The sequence below is a fragment of the Dasypus novemcinctus genome, chromosome 12 (assembly GCF_030445035.2).
Source record: "Dasypus novemcinctus isolate mDasNov1 chromosome 12, mDasNov1.1.hap2, whole genome shotgun sequence".
Classification (NCBI taxonomy): domain Eukaryota; kingdom Metazoa; phylum Chordata; class Mammalia; order Cingulata; family Dasypodidae; genus Dasypus; species Dasypus novemcinctus.
The window spans coordinates 3,789,437-3,814,027 of record NC_080684.1 but is presented as its reverse complement, the minus strand read 5'-3'; the positions used below and the strand labels follow the sequence as shown (position 1 = coordinate 3,814,027).

Below are 24,591 nucleotides of genomic sequence, written 5' to 3'. Positions count from 1 at the left end.
TTGAAATAACGAAAATGTTCCATAATGATTGAAGTGATGAGCAATTATGTGTTTATGCCAAATAACATTGACAATACACTTTTGATGGATTGTATAATTTACCAATATGTATCAATAAACTTGAACTGCTTTTAAAAAAAACTTACCTCTAAATTTTCCACATATGTATGATCTGGGACTTAATGTTTTAATAATTAATGTCAAGAAAAGGATTTCCAAATGTCATCCATCATAATGGCAATGCCTATAGGCATGGAAGGTTTTGGAATCTATTAGATATTTTATTTTAAAAATCATTATGGCAGTGCATTTTTCCTGGATACATCCTACTGGGAATTTAGAGATGGGCAGTGGGAATGACCTGGACCTTTGCCTGGCACAGTGAACTATTGTGTGCATGATTATCACACCCACTGATAACAACTTTAGTCACAGAGATGAAGTACCGTTTCATCTAACACTAGGAACGAAATGACCATGAAGTATTGTTTCATCTAACATTAGGAAAAAAGTTCCTCAACTTCAGCTATTTAATCACTGACCCAGGAAAGGCAACCAGAGAACCACATTCATTTATGAGGGAAAGACTCCAAAACCACAGATTTCACATATTCTATCTCCAAACCTATAAAATTTGCTATCCACAAAGTTGGACATACCCAATTATTTGCCAAACTCCTTGAACACTATCATCACAGAAACAAAATTACTGATGCATGCAAATCCCAACCTCTGAATAAATGCCTTCTCATGATTTTTCATTGCATTCTCCACAATGAATTTTCTGGAAATCGCTCAAGGGATTTCATCTATCTAATGGAGTCTTCTTCCTATTTTTTAAATTTTGCATTAAAGGGTTTTGGGTGGTTGTGATAAATTTTTCCATATTTTATTATCATTTTATAAGACACATAAATCATACAAAATGTTACATTAAAAAAATAAAGGAGTTTCCCATATACCCCTCACAGCATCCCCCACTCCTCCCACCAACTTCTGTCATCAGTGTGGCACATACACTGCAATTGATGAATACATTTTGGAGCACTGCTACACAGCATGGATTATAGTTTACATTGTAGTTTACACTCTCTCCCAGTCCATTCAGTGGGTTATGGCAAGATATATAATGTCCTACATCTGTTCCTGCAATATCATTCATGACAACCCCAGTCCTGAAAATAACCCCATATCCCACCTCTTCTTCCCTCTCCCTATACTCTGCAACTCCCATGGCCATGGTCTCCACATCAATGATAGTTTCTTCCATTGCTAGAATCACAGTAATTCTATAGTAGAATACTAGTAAGTCCACTCTAATCCATATTTTATTCCTCTATCATGTGCACCCTGGGATGCTGATGTCCACGCCACCTCTAAATCGAGAGGGGGTTTTGCTCCTGCATGTCTGATAGATGGTATTCTCCTACTTGCAGTTGTAGATTCTTTTCTTGGTTACCTGGTGTGGTGGTTGACCATCCTCACCTCCTTGTTAGCTGACCTGGGTAAGTCCAATGAACCAGAGAATAGGTGTTGCAACTCTGCTGAGGTTCAGCATCCAGCTAGTATATGGACAGTCCAGAGATTCAAGTCTCCTGAGCCTACACCAACTCCAGGGCCAACCATAGTTTCAGTAAAAGTGACAGAAGAGGCATATGTAGGCAGGTCACATATGAGTCCAACTACATCACACTCAGGCACACAAATTCCAAAGTAGGCACTGAATTCCAGAGCCACCTGCCATGACTGTAGGACCAGGGAGTCTCTGTAGACCTTAGGAGCACCAGAATCTGAGGTTGTACCTTTTTGGTTATTCTTAAATTGAGTTTCCTTTAGCACAATAAGCTTAGTTTTGACTGATGGTGCACAGTGATTACAGACCTAGTGTTTCACTCTTTTGGATTTCACTCATTTAATTTAAAGGATAAATTAGGAATTAAAGCAATCCCACAATGAGTACAGGTATAGAATTCCTCACATGTGATTTTCTGATTAGCTTGTTAGAGTAGAAGAGCCCTCTCTAATTCCATTATATTTACATTATGTGCTTTCTAACATAGTATATTATTTACCTACTAAGAGCTTTATTGCATAAATAGTATGCATATGGATTCTCACCAGTATGAATGTTATTAGACTATCTGAAAAAATATGGATGATGACAAGAACTTCTGAACACATTAAAAAGTGTTGGGGGAGAGGGGGGGTGGGGGGGTGGGGTTGAATGGGACCTCACATATATATTTTTAATGTAATATTATTACAAAGTCAATAAAAAATTAAAAAATTAATAAAAAAAAAAAAAGTGTTTCTTCATAATGCGAGGTCCCTGGTATGTTTAAAGGTTAAATTTATGGCTGAAGTCTCTTAAATATGCAAAAGATTACAGTGTGAATGTTTCATTTAAAATAAGAATATTAACTGATGACTTTCTCAAATTGTTGACATTTATAGGGATTCTCTCTATTTGAGTGTTTGAGTAATCTATTCCCTAAGCCTAGAAAAATTAAGGGTTTTCCCATATGTCTGATATTATTGTTTCTACCTAGCATGAATTTTGTAATGTTGCCTGAGGGCAGAAATACAGGTGAACGGTTTCCTACATACATAACATTCATGTATTTTTTCTACAATGTGAGTTCTCTGATGGTGTTTAAGATTAGAGAATTGAAGATTTCCCAGAGTGAGTTCTCTCATGTTGTTGAAGGTGGGGATGGCGACTGAATTCTTTCCTGCATTGATGAAATTCATGTTTCTGTCCAGATTGAGTTCTCTCATGTCATCTAAGATTAGAATAATTACTGAATGCTTTCCCACATTGATAACATTCAGTGTTTATCTCCAGAGTGAGTTCTTTAATTTTTAAAAAATGGAACAGTGATGAAATAAGACTTTCCCCAAAATATTACATTCATGATCATTCTCTCCAGTGTGAGTTCTCTCATGTCACTGAAGATAGGAATGCCAAATGAAAGTGTCCCCGTATATATGACATTCACAGGGTTTCTCTCCTGTATGAGTTCTCTCATGTTTTAGGGAAAAGGATTGAATGAAGGCTTTCCCACAAAAATGATATTGCTATGGTTTCTCTCCAGTGTGAGTTCTCTCATGTCATTGAAGATGGGAATGTTGACTGAAAGCTTCCCTGAATAAGTGACATTCTTAGGGTTTCTCAATAGCATGAGTTCTCTCATGTTGTTTTAGGTGAGGGGATTGCCTGAAGGCTTTCCTACAAAGATGACATACATATGGTTTCTCTCCAGTATGAGTTCTCTGATGTTTTTTTAGGGAAGAGGGACAATTGAAGGTTTTCCCACAAAAGTGACATTCATAGGGTTTTTCTCCAGTGTGAGTTCGCTCATGTACTTTAAAATCACAATAATTAAGGAAGGCTTTTCCACATAGATGGCATACATGGGGTTTCTTTCCACTGTGAATTCTCTCATGTTGTTTTAAGGAAGAGGAGCGATTGAAGGCTTTCCCACATAGATGGCATACATGGGGTTTCTCTAAAGTGTGAGTTCTCTCATGCTGTTTTAAGGAAGAGGAGCGACTAAAAGGTTTACCACATAGATGGCATGCATAGGGTTTCTCTCCAGTGTGAGTTCTCTCATGATATTTAAGGGAAGAATAATGACAAAAGGGTTTCCCACATACATGACATTCATGGGGTTTCTCTCCAGTGTGAGTCCTCTTGTGTTGTTTTAAGGAAGAGGAGCGGCTGAAGGGTTTCCCACAAAGATTGCACTGATATGGTTTCTCTCCAGTGTGAGTACTCTGATGGTTTTTTAGGGAAGAGGAAAAAGAGAAGGCTTTCCCACAAAAATGACATTCATAGGGTTTCTCTCCAGTGTGAGTTCTCTCATGTAGTTTAAGATGAGCATATTGACTGAAGGCTTTCCCACATAGATGACATTCATGGGGTTTCTCTCCAGTGTGAATTCTCTCATGTTGTTTTAAGGAATAGGAGCGACTGAAGGGTTTCCCACAAAGATTGCACTGATATGGTTTCTCTCCAGTGTGAGTTCTCTCATGTTCTTGAAGATGAGAATGTTGACTGAAGGCTTTCCTGCATAGATGGCACTCATAGCATTTCTCTCCAGTGTGAGTACTCCCATGTTGTTGAAGATGGGAAAGTTGACTGAAACCTTTACTACATAGATGGCATTCATACGGTCTCTCTACAGTGTGGGTTTTCAGATGTATTTTTAGGAAAGAGGAATGACTGCAGGCTTTCCCACAAAGATGACATTCATAGGGTTTCTCTCCAGTGTGAGTTCTTTCATGTAGTTGATGGGAATGTTGAATGAAAACTTTCCCACATTGATGACATTCATGGGGCTTCTCTTCAATGGGAATTCCATTGTATTGTCTGAGGTCAGAGCGTTGCATATGATTTTTAGCACTTTGGAAACATTCATATGATTTACTTCTAGGGTGAATATGCTTATGTTGAATAAAGGATGAATAATTGTGGGCTGTTGGGGGTGGTTTTCTGAAATAGGATTTCTTCGTCATATGAATTATTGCATGTTGGTATACTGTGGATGTGTGAGAGAAATCTTCTTGCAAATAATTATTGTCAAAGGAATTCTTTTGGGTGTGAGATCTCTGCTGTGGGAATGAGATGTGAGACTGTAAAATATTTGTCCATAAAATGAATTTCTTCATTTCCCTACATATAAAACCAAGACTAATCCACTAGTGATAGTCTCCAATGAAAATATTTGTCATATTTTAAAGTTTCATATAAACATTATTTTACTCCATACACAAAGTCTCTACTATAACAATCTAATTGCAGAGGTATCTAATTGATTTTGAGCTTCATGATGCTTCAAAGATTATGTATGTGAAACATGTTTATGCAATTTGCTTTTTATAAGAACTCAGGTTAAGAGTTCATGTTTAGGTTATTTTACTTTAAAACTATCACAGAATTTTGCTGGATTAGTACTCAATCCCAACATTAAATACAATTTCGTGATTTTACTGAACTCCTAATTCATTCCATCCCTAGGTATCTATTTGGAATACTAGGGTTCAAATAATTAAGCTTACCAATGCCATGATTTTAGAAGGATTTTTCCTAAAGGTAGGTTGGTAATCTATCATTTCTATAATATCATATGTTTTAAAGGCACTTTTTCTCCCTGTAGTAATTGAAAAAAGAAAAACAAAGTAAATTGTTAGAAAAGCATTAGGGGGACAAAAATTTTGGAAATTTCCAAGTACCTCTTTCAGTATGTTTCCACATTCACAATTAGCTGGGAAAGAATATCTAATTAATGAATACTTTAGGGATAAGAAAACATTATAGGACATTACAACCACAGAAGATTTTTGGTATAGATTATGATCAAAAAGAAGTTGGGATGTCAGGGAGGTAAAAAAGGGGGAACATATCCCACTAATAGAACCAGGACAAGGATAATGTGAAGGTTTAATTGCAATAACAACTGAACATCCTTTTCACAATGTCAATGACATCTGACAAAGCCTGAGAAGTATATGGAATAAAACACATGTGATTAAAATTTCTCCAATATCCCCAGCTACATTTTAAAAATCATAACTCTCGTAAGGAAACCTAAAGAATCCACATACATACTATATCATGAGACCCCTCTTCTGATGCACAGGTCCTTATACCTCACCTGAACTGTGGTATTGAGGGAATCCTATTCCTTCTCTCAACACTTCTCCTTGTCCCAGCTGGGAAAGCACATCTGTTTTGCAGACTTGATATCCTGTTTTGATGGAAAGAAGTTACCTGGATTTTTAATTGTGATAGTAACAGAGCATGATCATGATCTTCATGACAGGTTACCAAAGAATAAGGTAAGCATTGAAGGTCAGCAATACAACAAAACTGAGAAGTCAGGTAATTGTTAATATCACAACAGAAATTGTAACTCTTGATCTTTTGCCCATTTCAGTAAGGACTACTGGTTATTGTTACCCACGCACTAGTACAAAAGGAAACTACAATGTCATCTTTATTCTAAATGGGGAGAAATCTGTTTCCAAAGTGATTGAATATTATGTTCAAAAATATTTTGATTATCATAAATCCCAAAGGAATGATCTTAATTCTATATGGAAAATTATATATGCAATATTTTTACTACTATGTTCTGAAAGATTAGATAGCCCTTGGAGCAGAGTACTTATTTCACCATAGACAATTACTTACCCAATCAAAATGTATCCACTGGGTTCTCAGAACAGCACTGAATGTTGGAAATTGAGATTCAAGGAAGACATTAAGTCATAATCAAGAAGATTAAATTCTATTGGTGACTTAGACATATATATATAATCACCATCACAGTGTCCTCAGGATGGAGGATTAAAAAATGGATTAGAGTGGACTTACTGGTATTCTACCACAGAATTATTGTGATTCTAGCAATGGAAGAAAGTGTATCATTGTTGTCAGACAGTGGCTATGGGAGTTGCTGAAGGCAGAGAGAGGGGGAAAGGTGTGATATGGGAACATTTTCAAGAATTGGAGTTCTCTTGATTATAGGTGCAGATACAGGACATATATCCTGCCATAACCCACTGAATAGACTAGGAGAGATTGTAAACTACAATATAAACTATAATCCATGCTGTGTAGCCATGCTCCAAAATGTATTCATCAAATGCAATGAATTTACCACACTAATGAAAGAAGTTGTCATAGTGGGGGTAGTGGGGGGGGGGTGTGGGGAGGGGGGTATATGGGAACCTCTTCTTTTTCTTATGTAGTATTTTGTGATTTGTGTATCTTTATAAAAGATAATAAAAATAAATAAAAATAACTTAGAAAATAAAAGACATAAGGAAACATCCATTTAGGCAGTTTTATTTTTTATAACACAATACAAATGTATTAAAAATATAAAATATAAGAAATAATAAAGATTATATCATATAAAAAAGATTGTATAAATAAGTGGAAGATGCATGATAAATGTATTAGTTGACAGGTTAGATAGATTGTAGGTAGATAAGAGACAGATACAGATGGTAGATAAATTTTGAGAATCTCACCTACTGAGACCAGGTTATTGATATTCTCCAGCATCACTTCTCTGAACAGCTTTTGCTGTGATGTGTCTAACAGATCCCACTCTTCCTGGGTGAAGTCTACAGTCACATCCTTGAAGGTCACATACTCCTAAAATACCATGGAAATTTATGTTCACACCGCATTATCCTAAAAAATGTCCTGAGAGTGATGTACAAAATAATAGCACTAAAGAAGCAGAAACTATATATAAAACTCAAAATGTGTATGAGGTTACAGTAATATCATTACCAATTGTCATCTGCTTTTCAGATGCACTCAGATACATACACATTCTGAAGACATAACACTCCATTGTAAAAGAAAATCACATGACATGGGATGTTATATACACCTAAGAATTTCCAAAAAAACTTGCAAATATGCTTTCTTTCTGATTATAAATCTTTCAAACATTCAAAACTAAACCAATCTTTCCAAACAATTTTAATAAAATTTACACACTTATCCTAAGACAAGCAAAACTCATGATATTTAATTTTTTTTCTTATTTCTCCCACCTCCCCCCATCCATTGTCTGTTCTATGTGTCCATTCACTGTGTGTTCTTCTGTGTCCATTGTATTCTCATTAGGCAGCTCTGGGAACCCATCCGGGAACTTTCTGGAGTGGAAGAAAAGTGATCATTCTCTTGTTCCATATCAGCTCTGTAGTTTGCTGCATCTCATATTGTCTCTTTTCTGTGTCTCTTAGTGTTTCATCATGTTGCTGCATCAGCTCTCCAAGTGGGTGCCACCACTCTTGGGCACTCTGGTCTCCACAGGGCTGCACTCCTTGCACAGGGATCATTCCTTGCATGGGGATAACCCCGTGTGGGTGACACTATTTGCATGTGGCAGCACCCCATGTGGGCCAGCTCACCACATGGGCCAAGAGGCCCTGGGTATCAAACCCTGGATCTCCTATATGGTAGGCAGAAGTTCCATCCATTGAGCCATATCTGCTTCCCTGATATATCATTTTAAAAAATGAGTATGGTTAGAGGATTCCCCTGAACAGATGAAATCATGTTCTCTATTTTATAAAATCATTTAAGAATGTTTTGCATTTTGACAATGTCAAATTTGTTAAAATTTGTGAATTGCTTTCTATCTGAATTCAATTTAGAGATCTATTATTCATTGAAATGGCAGAGAAACTTGAAGAAATATCCAGAATACTACTAAACTGAATAAGTATCAAAACAGTAAGTCCTGCTTTTCTCAGAGCTACATAAAAGTTATTCATTACAATGTATAAAATGCAGAGTTCAGGGTCACGGACCAGGCACTCCTGAGAGAGTTGTACTGATACATTGCCTTATACTGACCATTCCTATGGAAGGAGATTTCACAATGTCAACTTTTCTGGCATCTAAAAATACATTTTCATTGCCTCACTTTTATTTTCCTCTCATCTGTTATGAAAGATTAAAGGAATTCTGTTTATTGCTTCTAATCTCTCTAAGACTTCAAAAATTTTCACAGAAAAAAAAATTTATTCTACCTATAATTAAGCTCCTAAAACCAAATCAACAACGAAGGATAAAGAATCCTATACATCACATCCATGAATAAAATTTGAATAAATCTTATTTAGAAAATTTAAGTTGGGAAATTTTAACAGTGGTAAGGTGAATTTTAGTTTTCTTTTAAAAAATATTTCAAAATGTGCAAATATATTCCATCAAAATTTTAAGAAAATTAATTTCAGGAAAATAAAATATTCCTCATTTCCCTTAATTTACTAACCATCACTCATGCTTCTGGCAAATACACCTAATGCTACACCACAGTACCTCTAATGTTAGATTGACTCCACAGATGAAAACTCAGCCTTTCTACTGACTATAAACTTCCCTTCTTGTTCATCTCTGTTACCTGAATTCATTACATGCCAGGGTCAATCTCAGGTACTAACACGATCCATGAATTCATTATTTATCCAACGAGGCCATGGAATATATGAGAAAAAGAAAATACTGAGAATACAGTCTTTGGAGAAGCTGGAACCAACCCTTGCAATTACCTTGGAAGTTTATTCAATGCTCAGTCCCTAACTTACCATAACTATTAGAGTCCTGCATAAACTTAATTTTGGCTCAGATCCTTGAATATCTTCTGAATATACTTGGAATATCCACACCAATAGGAGAAATCTTCCCATCTGTGGGCAAGAGAGATGGAATTTCAGTTAAAGAAGAATTCCCTACTCACCTGAAATTGCATGATTGCACTGTCAATACCTTAGCTGACATCTATCTTCCTCTGGATTTTCACTCACAATGAGATGAGCAGAAGTTGGGATAAGCTGAGAATGGAGAAAGAATCTTAAGATTCAAGTGGTGACCACAACTTTTAGGCCCACTTATCAAGAATGCCTAATGTTTCACCCAGGAACATCACCAGTCCAATCAATAAAAAGGACATGAGGCATCTTAAGAGAAATAAGGGGAGGACTCCCCTTTCCCAGAGACAAGATACTGGATGTCTTGTCTTCTCAGGCTAGTGAATATGATATTATTACTTTCATTGTACAAATAAGTACATGAAAATCCATGAATTATATTTATTAATTAGCACATTATGTTCAGAGACTTTTAATTCACCCCTAATTCCAAAACATAGGAAACCCTGACCAAAATCACATCTGGAATTGGGTACTCACCACATGAGGAAGCAGACTTGAATTTCTCAGTTATTACTGGTTTTTGCAAAAGTATTTGTTCTCTCACATGTATTTCTGTATTCTGGTCTCTCATTCACTTCCTGCTCTACCATGAACCTGACCTGATGTTTTGTCATTACACATCTTAGTTCTTCCATATGTGATGGCTAATAATGCCACCTGCTTAATGCTGAGTTCTATATCTCACCCCAATGTATTTGGAAATCAACTTAAAAAAAAAAGGAATATATATTAGTAAAAGTAAAAGGAAGAAAAAGAATATATTCTGTTATGGAGTTGATCAGATCTAGGATTAACTTAGCCATTTGTACCTCAAGTCCAGGAAGAAAATGATTGTATTCAACATGTTTGTAGAATTACATATTTTTAATAATTTAATCTTTTCAGTAACCCAGCTGATAAAGGCTAATTTACACATTTAAGAAATGTTCCAAATAGAGTTTCAGAAACCTGAAGTAATACGACAAACTTAAGTGGCCAAACAAAGAAACAGCTAGAGTTAATTTTTTTCTTCCTATATTCCAATTTCAAATACCTTAAGGGTTACATGCCCCATCTAGGTATGGCATAGAATGTCATGCCTCACTTAAATAATCAGATACTCTCCCTGTTGTCAGAACTACCTCTCCATATAGTTTGTTACAATTAAACCCATGCACAGGATCTCCTGTCACAAGGAAACCTCCATTGCATTTGAACCCACTTGCCAAACATTAGCTTCCACCTCATGTAATATTCACTGCCAGATATATTCCAACACACTTATTTCAGCATATGCTGAAAACTGTATTTACTCAATGTGTTGATAAATATCCTAATATTTTCTTCATCTGCTCACACAGGAGGTGATTCTAATTACCTGTCATATTTATTACTGCATGTGACACAGCACATTACTAAGATCTTGCTTAATGACTAAATACAGAATCACAGATCTTAGTGCTTTCAAATATATTTGGGAAAAGGGCTATGTCTTGTTAATTGAGTTATTCTTCCATCTTCCATAATCACTTCAAATCTGATAATATGGGCTTTAATGTCAGGTTTAACTGCAGAGCTCAGATCCTGGAAGTCACCATGAGATGAGTTCACTAATGGCTAATTCCTAAGACCTCTGAAAAGCAGGCAAAATAAAGGTCCCTAGCAAGGTCCTCACCTAGGGTCAGTCCGGCTTGGGTGTTCAATCTGGGAACTGGACCAGGATGGCCCCAAGACCTCTAAGGCTCTGGGGATGTCCAGAGACATAAATTTCCCAATCCCCAGAATGTGGGGAAAGTGAGCAGTGCTCCCTGATTTTCAGGATAGTGGCTCAATGAACAATCCATTCTGTCAGGCTTAGTGGTGGGGTGTCAATTAGACTGGTGAATGCATTTACCCTCCCCTAGGGTAATGGATGGCTCTTCCAGGACTCAAGAAGACCTCCCATTGGGGTTCCTTCACAGAAACTGGGATGATCTACCAACTGATAGTCTAAAAGGAGGCAAATATTTTGTGCCACACCATGTGGCTGCAGGATACCTGAGAGTGTGCTCTGTATGGGACCCTGAATTCCAGTTAAGCCTGTGTAAGAGAGAAGAAGAGGATAGACAAATCTGAGGGCCAGATCCTTCTTTAAAGGGAAGAGAAAATGCACTGAGATTTAAAGGTTCCTGACCATTCCTAGGTTCCTTCCTATTCCCTTGTAACACCCCAATTCTTCCAGTGAAAAGGCCTTTGCCGAGTATTACCCCTTGCCAGGAGGTAACTAATGGGATATAACCCCCAGAGCAGCCCCAATTCATGTCTTGACAGGGATAGGGCTTCTCTGGACAACTTAGCTCCATACTTAGCAGCTGCCAAGGATTTTCCTGGAGGAATAAGCAGAAGGGTCCTGCATGGTTATTGCCATGGACAGATACTGGGAGTTTTGCATCTAGGTGATTCTAATGTCAAGTCATTCCCTAAGAAAATTAAGTGTAAAATTCTCTCTTCTGTTCTAATCTGTGCTTGCTTTGACTTTGTTAGTCTGCTCATGTCTAGGAACTGAAAAATTAGATTTGGCTTTTGCCTACTACAAATTGAATAGCAGTAAAAGGTAACCTAAAAATGAATCTTTAAATGTGAATACTATCATGCAGTTGGATTTGATGTGTAAGTCACAAGTGGAATTAGTTCTACTGTTGGAAAAGCAGAAAAACTTAGCAAAGTTTTTACTAATAAAATTGGTTAGGTTGATTAAATAAAAGTGTCCAAATTGTTTTAAAGTGAAAACTGCAATTAAGAGTTAAGATCATTTTAAAAGACTTTTTATTATGAAACAGCAGAATCGCAATATCTGAAATTGCTACAGGTGGGTGGAATTAGCCTAGAACTTACTATTGTGATGGTAAGTCTAAACTAGGCTTACCTTAGTTTATGGTTACTCCATGTGTAGCCTAAACTCTTGCCTTTGCTTATATTATTTCATGACAACTTTTGACCCCTATGGCTCAGGAACAAGCAAAGTTGGACACCTCTGTCATCTGTCCTTACACTGGTATTAGTGACCCTGATCTCTGGACTTCAGGTATTTGCACCTAGAAGAATTCTTGACCCTCAGGTTGGATGTCCACTTTCCAATCTAGCAGCTGAGGAATGGGGAGGGTGCCTCCTACCTTGAGTGTTGATGTTCCTAAAGAGCAGCAACTCATAAGAAAAACCAGTTTCCCTGAGGCTTCAATGACCTCAGTGACTGTATACTGGAATTTGTGATTTTTTAATCCAAGGTCTGTCAAAGACAAAATGGGAAATAGGCAAAATGCTGAAGTAAAGGAAAATGTTGTAAATTGTATTTTAAAGCATTGGGAGCATTTTGGTTATAAGCGAATTATTAAAGAATGAAATTCTTGTGCAAAACTGCATGGTCACTGTGCAAATTAGAGTAATTAGAAATAGCCTTAAAGAAATCTTTTAAATGTTATTTTAGAGTTAAACTTGTTTTGTCAAAGAATGATAGTTTTAAGTAACTTTAGTGACTTATTTTTTGTGGTTAACTTTGTGTCAGCCAATTTGCTCAGTGTACATCTCTATATATCAGGATGGTAATGTCAAATTAACAAATGAAAATTCATAAAAGAGACCTATTCAAATTTTAAATTAAATATGCATTTATATATGTGAATAAGTATTCCAGAAGCCCAAGTTAAGGTAAGCAGGATGGAAAGGTCGTTTAGAAATCTGAATATAGAATCAATTGGGAAAGGGAAAAACATTTTCCTAAGATCTTTCACCTACTCAACCAAGGCCTTCCCTTTGCAAAAGCTCTGAGGGAGGGGTTAGGTGTGACAGATTAAAATATCTTCTAAGCTATGGAATTAAGAGGGGGTTTACCCCATAATTCTCCAATTTAGACCTAAAAGCCTTAATGTAAGGGTGGTTAATAATCCAATCACCAAATTTCAATAAGAAAAATCCTTGAAAGCTATGGAAATAGGTTTTAAAACAAATTAATTATCTTCTAGAACCAAGTAGTCAGTATGCTTTTAAGATTATTCACACATTTAGAATTTTACTAAAGAAAAGAGATTTTAGCTTCCTGTAAAAGGAAGAAAAAGAACATTCCTAGCACAAACTAAAATGGTTTCAATTTTTTTTTATTTTGAGTGTAAACTTCCCAGGTTTATAGGGTACCAATTAAATAAATTAACATTAGATGTATTAAACACTTAGAATGGTGAAAATTGTATGTTCATGTTTAATGAAAACAAGTTAAAGAAGGAAATGTAGATCTACCCTCTCTTAAATGGATAAAGTAAATTTACTTTGTTACTAATTATAATTTAATAAGCTTCTTTAAAGTTAAAAGTAACTTTTACTTATAAGAAGTTTGTGAAAACATCTTCTTAACTGAAACATTTAAATGGCTAATTCCAGGAAGCCATTAGTTAGAAACTTATATTAATAACAAAAAGTAACTTCGTAACAGGAAAACCTGTCAGAGGCCACCTAATTCAGCAAATTAAAGTGGTGGCAAGGAAAGATAACCTTGATTCCATTGGGTATCCTCAGTTTACTTAAAATAATGGAGAAAATAGTTTTTCCTGTGCTGCTAAATTAAAACATCATAATTAATGTAATCTTGGTAAAGGTGTAAAAGTAAAAAGCAAAGTACTGAAATCATTAAGTTCATTTAATATGTTATATATTGCATTGAAGTATTTAGAAATACTTATCAAACTCTCGTACTTTTAAACCAGGTCTTCCATATACTGCATTTTCCCTCTCCATTTGGGTTATTTGGTAGGTTAGTCACTGACCCCTAAAACAATAAGTATACCTATTACATCTCTGTACATGCTCCTGAAGTGGATGGAGAGTATGATGCAATTTCAGACTCCTGCAGCAGCCAGCATTGGCTCAATTTGGCCAGTTATACAATGGGCACTGCCTCCAGACTAGCTCTGTTTCATAGTACTGAAAGGTGCTAGGCACCTGGCTGGTGAAATATTGGAGCCTACCTTCCTAGCTTCTCTCTGAGGTCAATGGTCTTACAGCATGCTGACTTGTGAAGAGCATACCAGTGTGAAGAGCATATCAAGTGGAGCAATGATTGCCAGAGTGATTTAAGTAGACTTTAAACACAATTAGCATTATTGATTGCTCCCATGGAGAGATAACCTGTATGGGATTGCAAATCTGGAGCTTAGATCTATTAACTGCAGCTCAAAGAGAAATTCATGTATTGATGAGTGTATCAATTAGTATTAAGTACTGTACACATATCTCTTCTATTCTAGATCATATACAGAAGGAAATGGAACATGTTAAAAGTCCTGATGTATTTAATTCATTTTCTAAAGTATTTAATGAATGTTCCTATAAAACATAAGAATGCTGCTGTTAAGCTCTGTCTTTATTTTGCTTGACACATGCCTGTCTTGTTATTGCCAATACTGTCTTTGTGGGTTTATGACTAGGGCAGTTCCTCTCTTCTTACCTTTCCCAGCTATTCTAATCATAACCACTGCTGTGGGAAATGGGGTTGGCAGTTTCTACCCAAACCCAGCAAGTCTACCCCAAACTCTCCCTAGAATTAACCAACAGTATAAAAGAACTCAAGGAAGAATGCTGTTTCCCATCAACTTCAGGAGGATGCAGCCTTTGAAGGCACATAGACTTTCTCAACTTTTGTCATTCAGTATGTCATGGCTGGTCCCTTTTTTGGGCCTGACCATCACCATCCTCTTTATTCTTTTTGTGGGACCATGTATCTTCAAAATTCTAATCAATTTTATTTCTTACAGAATCAATGCCTTATTAGTCATGTGGCTATTTCATCTTGTTCCAATCAGGGTGCTGGAACTGGCTTCCCTCAACCTCAATAGACTAGCCAGAGGTTTATGCCATGTCAGTCAGAGATTACTGCACCCCCTTAGAATAAGTACATGAACCCTCTGAGGGAAGAATTGAGACAGGTTTGTACAGGGAAATGAGAAGATGAGCCACAGCATGGCCAACAGGCAAGATGGCCAACAGATAACATGCCTACAAAATCCCACCAAGACCTTGACCTTAACCTTGAGGTCCCAGTCTCTCTTTCAGGGACCTACCCTTAGCCCCAGATATTCCAAACAGCCCTCATCATTGATGGGGTAGCCAATGACAGCTAGGGTCCTGCATCTTAGAATTAGCAAGGGGAGGGGTAATCAATAGTTTAACAGGCAAACCAGATAGATCTCACTGCCCATAGGAGCCCACGCTCCCTTTTCTCAGTAAGCTTTGTTCATTCCCACCATTTCCCAGTGAATTCTTTCTACTAGCCTAAAAAAAAGAGACAAAAGAGGGAAGTGGTATAGGTCAAGTGGTTGAGCACCTGTTTCCCATGTATTAGGTCCTGGGTTTGATCCCAGATACATCCTCAAAACAAAACAAAACAAATGAAAAAACAACTTTCACTGGGGTTCGGAAATAGCCCAGTAGTTAAGTGCCTGCTTCCAATGAAAAGTTCCTGGGTTTAATTCTGAGTACCTCCTAAAAAGAAAGGCCTAAACTATAGATCTAACTACACCCCTGGAAGAAAGAGAAAAGATCAACAAACTATTCCCAAAACAAACTAATCCAAAGGAAAGAACTAGTAAAGATAAGAGCACACAAAAAATGAAATTGAAAATATAAAACTATAGAGAATATCAACAAAACCAAATGTTGGCTCTTTGAGAAGCTCAATAATAATCAACAAACCCTTAGATGACAAAAAAAAGATACAATATGCAAATATATAAAATCACAAATGACAGGGGAACATTACAACTGTGACCTCAGTGAATAGAGATCATGAGAGGATAGTATGAAAAATATAAGCCAAAAAACTAGACAATGTGATGAAGTGGACAAATTCCTAGAAAAACACTAATCACCATCAATGACACTAGAGGAAAGAGACTTTAACAACAAATCACAAGTGGAGATTGAAGCAGTTATCAAAATATTGCCACAGATGAAAAGCCACGGACCAGATGGCTTAAGCAGTGAATTTTATCATTCATTCAAAGATGAAATTGAGGCATAGTGGGCTTGCAAAGAGAGATGTGCTGTTTCCATGGCTACGCTTTTAACATAGGAATGCAGCAATTAAGCTTTTCAGGTTAACAGGATAAAGCTGTGCTGGGCAGGGAGAAATACGAGCAAACACACTTTGTAGTTTGAAAGGAATACTAAATCTTTGTACTCTGAGATAAGTTCTTTAATTTATGAGCCTTGTTAATGCGTAGTTACACTTCTTGTTATCTCAATAGTTTGAGTATATATAATGCCACATGTAGAAAATAAAGTTGTCTGAGGAGTCATTACTCACAGAACCCCTGATCCCAGCTTGTTCTTTCTCTTTTTTTCTTCCCCCTTTTCTCTTTCTTTCATTCCTGATATCCTTCAGGTCCAAATCTCCAACAATAATCTAATACCAATCTTGTTCAAGCTCTTCAAAAAATTCAACAGGAAAGAATGCTATGAAACTCACTCTATGAAGCTAACATTGTTGTAGAATTTGATACTAGGTTCAATTATTACCTTCTTCCATGTTCAGAGTTCTTTTTCGTTCCCAGAATCTTTTTCTTCAGACCTTCCATGGCCCTCGATTTTTGTTGGGAAGATTCTGGTGGAACCCACATCTTTTCTGGATTAAATTTAACCAGGGGCGCCCAGATTTGGGGTTCACCTGAGTCCTCCTGGCTTCCTTGGGGATTTGGAAGGGGCAGCAAAATGCTACCATCTCTGGCCTTTGTTTGCAATCCTGAGAGAGCCCCCAAAAATGTTGTAGAATTTGATACTAGGTTCAATTATTTGCGTATAGAAAGGCCAGGACTCAGGAATGATTTTGAGAAGGAAAAATGGTTTATTGACAGCCGGCCGGACTTGGGAGCTTTCTGTTTCAAACCTGAGCCCTGAACAAGAATTTTGAGTTCCTTTTATACAGAGAGGGTGGGTCAAATGGTCCTTTTCAGTTCTCAATAGGCTTGAATTAGCATATATCTTCCATATCCTAGGTAAGCTTTTAGCATGGGCTTCATACATTCTAGATAAGCTTTTAGCACATTTGGTTTCCATTTTTCCTGAATATTTAAAGTTTATAGAGTTTGCACTGATAAACTGTTTCCTGGGACTGGAGTCGTTGCCATGGTTACCAAGGGCAGGCCTGCAGCCTCTTACCATTCCATACCCACAAGTCAGGACAGATAGTTTAGGTTATCTCTTAAGAGACAAAGAGCCTCCCACCCATAGCCCACATCAACATCAACCTAATATCAAAACCGGAAAAAGATATGAAAAAAAGAAAAATTACAGACCATATCTCTAATGAATATAGATGAAAAAAATCCTCAAAATACTAGCAGAGAATCCAAAAGCACATTAAAAGAATTATACAGCATGATCAACTGGGGTTTATACCAGATAAGCAAGAGTGTTTCAAAACAAGAAAATCAATTTGTGCAATAAACCATATTGATAAATTGAAGAAAACCCACATGATCCAACTCAACCACACACCCTACCCACTCACAGAGCAGCAAGGGCAAATCCAATCACATTGATGCACCACTGTCATGTCCATACAGTTCATAACTACACCCTTCCACCTTCCATGGATAGTCCAACCCAAACCCCACCTTACTCTCCCTCATGGACCAGCACCACCAAACCCATCACAACACTGTAACACTCTCATATCCCTCCACTGGTCAAGCACATACTTCTGCCTTAGCATAAATTTTGCCCATATGAGCATTGACTACAAACCTCTACTCTGTTTCTGACTTCTGTAAACCAAACTTCCAGGCTCTACCTCTGCAAGTCTGCTCAATTTATTTAATTCAAATCAAGAGCTCATGTAGCATTTGTCTGTCAGCGCCTGGCTTGCTTCACTCAACATAAGGACTTCAAGATTCAGCCATGTTATCCCTTGTGTTAATACTGCATTCATTCTTAGAGCTGAGTAATATTCCATTGTATGTATATACCTATATACCACTGTTTGCTTATCCATTCAACTGTTGATGGAAAAATGGGTTGCTTCCAACTTTTTGCAATAATGAAAAATGCTATGATAATTGATGTGCATGTATCTGTTCATACCCCTGCTTTCAATTCTTGGGGGTATATACCTAAAGGTTGTTTTGCTGGATCATATGGCAGTTCTATAACTAACTTCGAGGAACCACCAAACTGTCCTCAAAATGGCTGCATCATTCTACATTCCCATCAGCAATGGATAAGTGTTCCCTTTCTTCCACACCTCTCCAAAACTGGTAGTCCTCTATTTTTCTAACAGCCACAAGTCTAATGGGTTGTAGATGATATATCATCAAGTTTAGATTAGCATTTCCCTTATTGTTAATGATGTTGAGCATCTTTTCATGTGCTTTTTAGCCATTTGTATTTCTTCTATGTAGAAGCATTTATTTAAATCTTGCTTATTTTTTAAAAAATATTTATCTCCCCTTCCTTAGTGTGATGTGCTTACTGTCTGCTCTCTGTGTATTCTTCTGTGTCTGCTTGTCTTCTCCTTAGGCAGCATCAGGAACCACTCCTGGGACCTTCTCCTTGAATTGCCTGCAGAATGTGTGGGAGGGGAAGGGCCATATTGGCTGATGGTCCATTCCCCCTCAGCAGGATAGAGACTGGCACCAAGAGCACAATCAGTACACTACAAAAGAATGTTAATTGCTCAAACCCTTGAGTTACTATTCTGGGAATACCCCAGAGGTAAGCACTCACTTTTAATCATTCCACAAGCTATATATTACCTAGTCTCCCTCTTTGTTCCATCCAGCCCTATAATAACTCCCCCCCCCCCCCATTATATGGGTGCAGTTGCTGCCTGATGGCTATCATCAGTACATATGAGTAAATAAAATGGCATGGTGCTACTGGCTTTCTGGATTTCATGTGGATTACTTGGAACATCAAAAGTACTCAGTTGGCCTTTCCAGGCTTGACTCTCCTGCATTACCATTGGCATAGTTGGCAAGATGTTCCAGAGAATCCCATTGTGGATAAAGCAGTTGAAAGCATGCCAGCCATTCCAGATACTGTAAGGGAGGCCCGACATTACACAGAGGAGTCTGCTGTGGGTGGAATCCCAAAGCAGTCATGCACTTCTAAGTGGTATGACCTTTCCCAGCTGAGAGAAGATTGAGGACCCAAGAGGGAGTTGGGGGATGCCCCATACACTACCACTGGATTAGTTCAGTTAGAGAAAAACCTAAAGGGAAGTTTTATTAAGAAAGAGCAATGTGTGGTGACTGCAGCAGTTGTGTGGCCCTTCCACCTTGCCTTGCAAGATAGTACTAACAAGCCACTAGCAGCTGAAGCAAAGGAAAGGTGAGTGGAAGAGTTAAGAGGTAGAGTAAGATCTCCGACTGGTGCACGTGGTTCAGAGGATGAATTTAACGAAGAAATTGAAGGAAGCACAAGTAAAGGTGAGAAAAACACCTGTCAATATCCTCAGGTTAAAGGAAAGAATTAAACTGGAAGGGAATTTACAGACTTCCACCTCTGCCTTATTGACTGGTCTCTGAGCAATTAGATAAGATGGAGATATTGGCTCACATGTAGAAACTATAGAAGAATCTTTAAATCATGTTAAACCACTTGTGCAAAGGAAGGGTAAATCACAAATACAACATCCTGCACAATCAGAAGAGCTAAATAAAGCACTTGTCAGTGAAATCATGCTTTTAGGAAAACATTCTGCTAAAGAATTAACTAAGATAATGAAAACATTCAAGCAGCAACTCTGCAACCCCCCTACTGCCTGAATGCTGTGACTGTGGGCTAGTGGAGGCTGATAGAATTAAGCTGCTGGAAGAGTAGAAAAACATAACAACATTAATGTTCTCTGTTTTGTTTTTATGCTAATTCTAATTAGGCCTGTTATAGCCAAATTGATAAAATTAGTGCAGTTAAGATTTAGCAACTTGGATCAACTCTATGAAAGAAAGAAAATAGAAAAATGCTAGCACCTTTTATAAACCTGTAATTTAAAATACAGGACAAAACTGAAAGCTCACAATACTTGTGTAAACTGTAGAAAAGTTTGAATGGGATGTTACTTTGACTATGTTTTAAATTTTAGTCACCTTTTATTTTGGTCTGAATTTTTAATCAAGGTGTTAAGGAACTTTTATTTGTGAATCAAAAGCTTACTCCTAAGAGCAATAAGTATACTCCTAAGAGCAATAATCCAAACTATCTGTGTTAAATGTCTATCTAAACTGCTAAATCAGAGCTTAACTGCATTTGTACTGCTTGAATATCCCTAACTTGTTGCAGATTACTAATAGCAGGTTTGCATGTTACAGGCAGCACAGATTCCAGAAGAAATCTTAAAAGCAGTAAAATCAGAGTTGTGAAATGATGGAGGGCTTGGAGACAACCATACCAAAGAAGGAAAGAATAATGGGTCAATTTAATAATCTTCATGTTTGTGTTGGTATGTCATAACTCTATTTGTCTGTTTGCTCAGTGTATATTTTGATACCTCTGGATGGTAATATTAAATTAATAAGTGAAAATTCTTAAAAGAGCTCTTCAAATAGCCAAAAAGTTAAAATGCTTATATTAATAAGTATGGATGTTAATAAGATAAATGAGCATGATATGTGTTAAACCTTTCAATGATTAAAATTGTAAGTTGTGACTAGTGAAGTTACTACAAGCCTATTTATACAAAGTTGTTTTTGCCTAAATTGTAGTGAATAGTTTATTTTTCTTCATAGAACAGAATGAGGAATATGAAACTTGAATGGCTAGAAAGAAGAGAAAGGTTTGTGGAAGTGCTGAGTAAAATTTGATGTTTAAGGGAGTGTGTTTTGCCCTAAGATAAAATGGCTGATTTTCATAAAAGTAGAATGGAAGTATGTGAGACAAAACTTGTTTAGAAGGTATTGTATGAAGTAGCATTAAGGAATATGTTCTGTGAGGGTGAAATGTGTCTTAAGTTGAGGTAACTATAGTCTACATGGTAATGAATAGTTAAGGAGTTTGTAGAAGCATTATTTAAACTGAAGTATTTAAATGGTTAATTCCTGGCAGTCATTATTAAACAGAAACTGAATTGATACTCATAACGAAAGGTAAATTCACAAGAGGAAAACATATCAGAGACCACTTCAAAATATATATTACAGTGGTAATAGGGATAATATAATCTTGGTTCCATTAGAAATCTTTTCATTAAAAGTTTTCATTAAAAAAAAATGGAAAAAGTAGTTTTTCATCTACTGCTAAAATAAAATACCTGTTAATTATTGTAATCATGGTAGAAATGTAAAAGAGAAAAGTAAAGTTATGAGATGGTTACTTTCATTTGATATGTTATAAGTTGAAAGGAAGATGCTTAATTAAAAGAGATTCTTCAAATCTCTGTTAATCAAAATTGTATGAGTAAAATGTTCATATGAATACTTAAAGAGTATATAAAATTCCTGGAAATTGAATATTTTGGCATAATACTAGATAAAAGTATAGTGCTGTTAATCATGGTTTTTAAAAAAGGTATGTGTCACAGAAACAACTGCTCTGTTGAAAGTCAAGAGGTGGATGCTTTGGCCTGTATTCATGTGATTTGTCCTATCTTGACTAAAGAAGCAGCCCTATGGCTGCAGAAAGAGAATGGCCACTAGGGACTACCAGGGGTGGTGCATAATATTAGATTATCATATGTGATCTGTGTCCACAAGCCTCTCCTGTTACTTTTACCAGATCTATAGTTGGTGCTGGGGTTTAGTGTATACCCAGGAGACCTGAATCTCTGGACTGATCATGTGATAGCCAGGCCCTGAGCCTTAACAGACTTGCAACTCCTACACTCTGGTTTATCGGAATTAGCCCACTCAACTAACATGGAGTTGAAGAAGGTCAACCACCACACCAGGGAGCCAAGAGTGCCTACAATGGAAAGCAGAATTGCATCCAGCATCCATGTGGAATCTAAGCCCCCTCTTGCTATAGATGTGGAGTGGACAAGCCATTCCAAGGTCCACAGGATGGAGAAATAGAGTAAGGATTAGAGTGGACTTACTGATATTCTATTTATGAACTACTGTGATTAGTAATCAAAGAAAATGTGGCATTGGTGTGGAGAAAGTGGCCATGGTGGCTGCTGGGGGGAGTGGAAAAAATGTAATGTGGGGGCATTTTTGGGGGTTGGAGTTGTCCTGGGTGGTGCTGCAGGGACAGTTACCAGACATTGTATGTCCTCCCATGGCCCACTGGGTGGACTGTGGGAGAGTGTGGGTTATGGTATGGACCATTGACCATGAGGTGCAGCGGTGCTCAGAGATGTATTCACCAAGTGCAATGAATGTCTCATGATGATGGAGGAGGTTGTTGTTATGGGGGGAGGAGTAGGATGAGAGGTGTGGGGGTATATGGGGACCTCATATTTTTTGAATGTAACATTAAAAAAATAAATAAAGAAAAAAATATTAGATTATCATAAATTAAGGTAACACTACTGCTGTATGCAGCGCTGCCAAATAGTCCTAATTTGCTGGAAGAAATTAATATCCAGTTATACCATTATCACTTTGCTTAGAACGTGCCAAGGATTTTTTTCAAGCCAGTCAAGACAGGCTGCATTCACTTTCATGTGAGAAGGTCAATGGTGGATTCTGCAGTGCTTCCCCAAGGCGACGTACATAGTCCAACCATCTCTCCAGGCCTGGTGGCAAAGAATCTGGCTTCTTGGCATAAAAACTTGTAGCTGTAACCCTATTTAATTATACTGATGATATTATGTTAACAAGTAATTCTTTTTCAGAATTAAAAGTAGCATTGGAAAAAACAGTATCTTATTTTACAAGCCTAGAATGGGCAAACAACTAGGAAAAGGTGCTAGGCCCTTGCTGCTCTGTCAAACTCTTAAGTGTTGTTAAAATATATTATTTACCCACACCACAAACTCCAAAAAGTTAATGGCCTTTCTGGGGTTGTTGGGTTATTGAAGCCTTTTCAACCCTCATTTAGCTCAGATATTGAAACTATTTTATGTATTAATCAGGAAAGTTTGTGCATGGAAATGAGAAAAAACCCCAGCAGACTCTAAATAAAAGGGTGGACAACCAGCAAGATGGTTGTGGAGTAAGGAGCTCCTAGAGTCATCTCCTTTTACAGGGCAGTTAGTTAACACCCAGAGCTAACTGAACCACCTGTTTGGGGGATCCAGGACACCAGGGAACTTCCTGCAACATCTTGAAGGAATAGAAGAAGACTACCAACCTGCAGAGAAGGTTCATAACTAGAGTGCTCCATGCCATGGAGGTTGGTGCCCATCCTTCACTGGGGGCATAATCCACCTTGGGAGTTTTTCCATGGCTGGAATTGGAAATTCCACTTCCCAAAAATGGGTGAGGAAGAGAAAACTGGGCACCAACTTCTGCAACTGATTAGTAAATTCAGCGGCTGAAGTATAATCCCAAGAACAGCTAAAGTTTGAACCTGTCCAAGTCAGAAAATGGCCAGTAGCCAACATCATGAATCTGCCCATGGAACAAGGGATAGCAGGGTAGACTGAAAATCATAGTGCTGGTAGGGACCAGCTTCTTTCCATCCAGGTCAGATTGCAGCTCTAGCATAAGCCCCAGCCACACCTCTGGCAGGGAGGAAGCTGGGAAATTATAGGCCATGCAATGGAGTTCAGTGATTATCCTACTTTGGCAGTGCAAGTCACCCAGGAGCTATTCTGTGGCTGGAATGTAAAGCTCCATTTCACAAAAACAGGGGAAGAAGAAACAGTTGGTGACCACTTTCAGCTGCTGATTAGTAAATTCAGCTGGCTAAAGTATAACTCTAAAAACTGCTAAAGTTTGATCCTGTCCAAGTCAGAAAGAGGTTTGTAGCTACCATTTTGACACTACCCATAGCATGAGGGGAAGCCAGGCTGATTGAAAATCACAGGGATGGAAGGGACCAGTTTCTTTCACCCAGATCAACCAGCAGACCTAGCCAAGGCTTCAGTCCCACTATGCCAGGGATGAAGCTGGCAGGCCCTGCACCAGCCTAGCAAGGTAACTGCCAGTACAACCAGCTGGGATGGACTGAATAATCAGAAGTCAATCGGGGCAACTGTGGTCATCTTTAACCCACTGCACAGATTGCTGCTGATACCTGGAGTTCCATCCCCACACCAGACAGGAGGGAAAGGGGGATGAGGCTTCATTAGTCTCTCTGAGCACCTACAGTTTAGGCTTGCATGACTTAGATTATTCCACACAGCTGTGACTCTGTTCCTATCCCTGGCAAAGGAGAAAGCAAGGAGAAGCTTCATTGGTCTCTGGGTCAATAAGGGCAACTGGAGCCTTCACAGCTTATAGCACCAACTACATCTTTGGC

The 24,591-nt window shown here is 37.6% G+C and overlaps 1 protein-coding gene across 2 annotated transcripts in view; it reads right to left on the bottom strand.

The window, feature by feature from the left end:
• Positions 1-867: 867 nt before the first annotated feature.
• LOC101428401 (zinc finger protein 596-like) overlaps positions 868-24,591 on the bottom strand; it is an 82,418-nt gene continuing 58,694 nt past the window's right edge. Inside the window, exons 2-7 of one of the 2 annotated variants that reach the window (XM_058307766.2) lie at positions 9,302-9,366; positions 9,121-9,222; positions 7,042-7,168; positions 5,658-5,750; positions 5,062-5,153; positions 868-4,614 (exon numbers count right to left, since the gene is read on the bottom strand). In XM_058307766.2, the coding sequence (XP_058163749.1) occupies positions 3,163-4,614; positions 5,062-5,153; positions 5,658-5,750; positions 7,042-7,168; positions 9,121-9,222; positions 9,302-9,313 (1,878 nt within the window). In that variant the 5' untranslated portion in view covers positions 9,314-9,366 and the 3' untranslated portion in view covers positions 868-3,162. The remainder of the gene's footprint in view (positions 4,615-5,061; positions 5,154-5,657; positions 5,751-7,041; positions 7,169-9,120; positions 9,223-9,301; positions 9,367-24,591) is intronic. The other variant, XM_058307767.2, reaches the window with a different exon arrangement.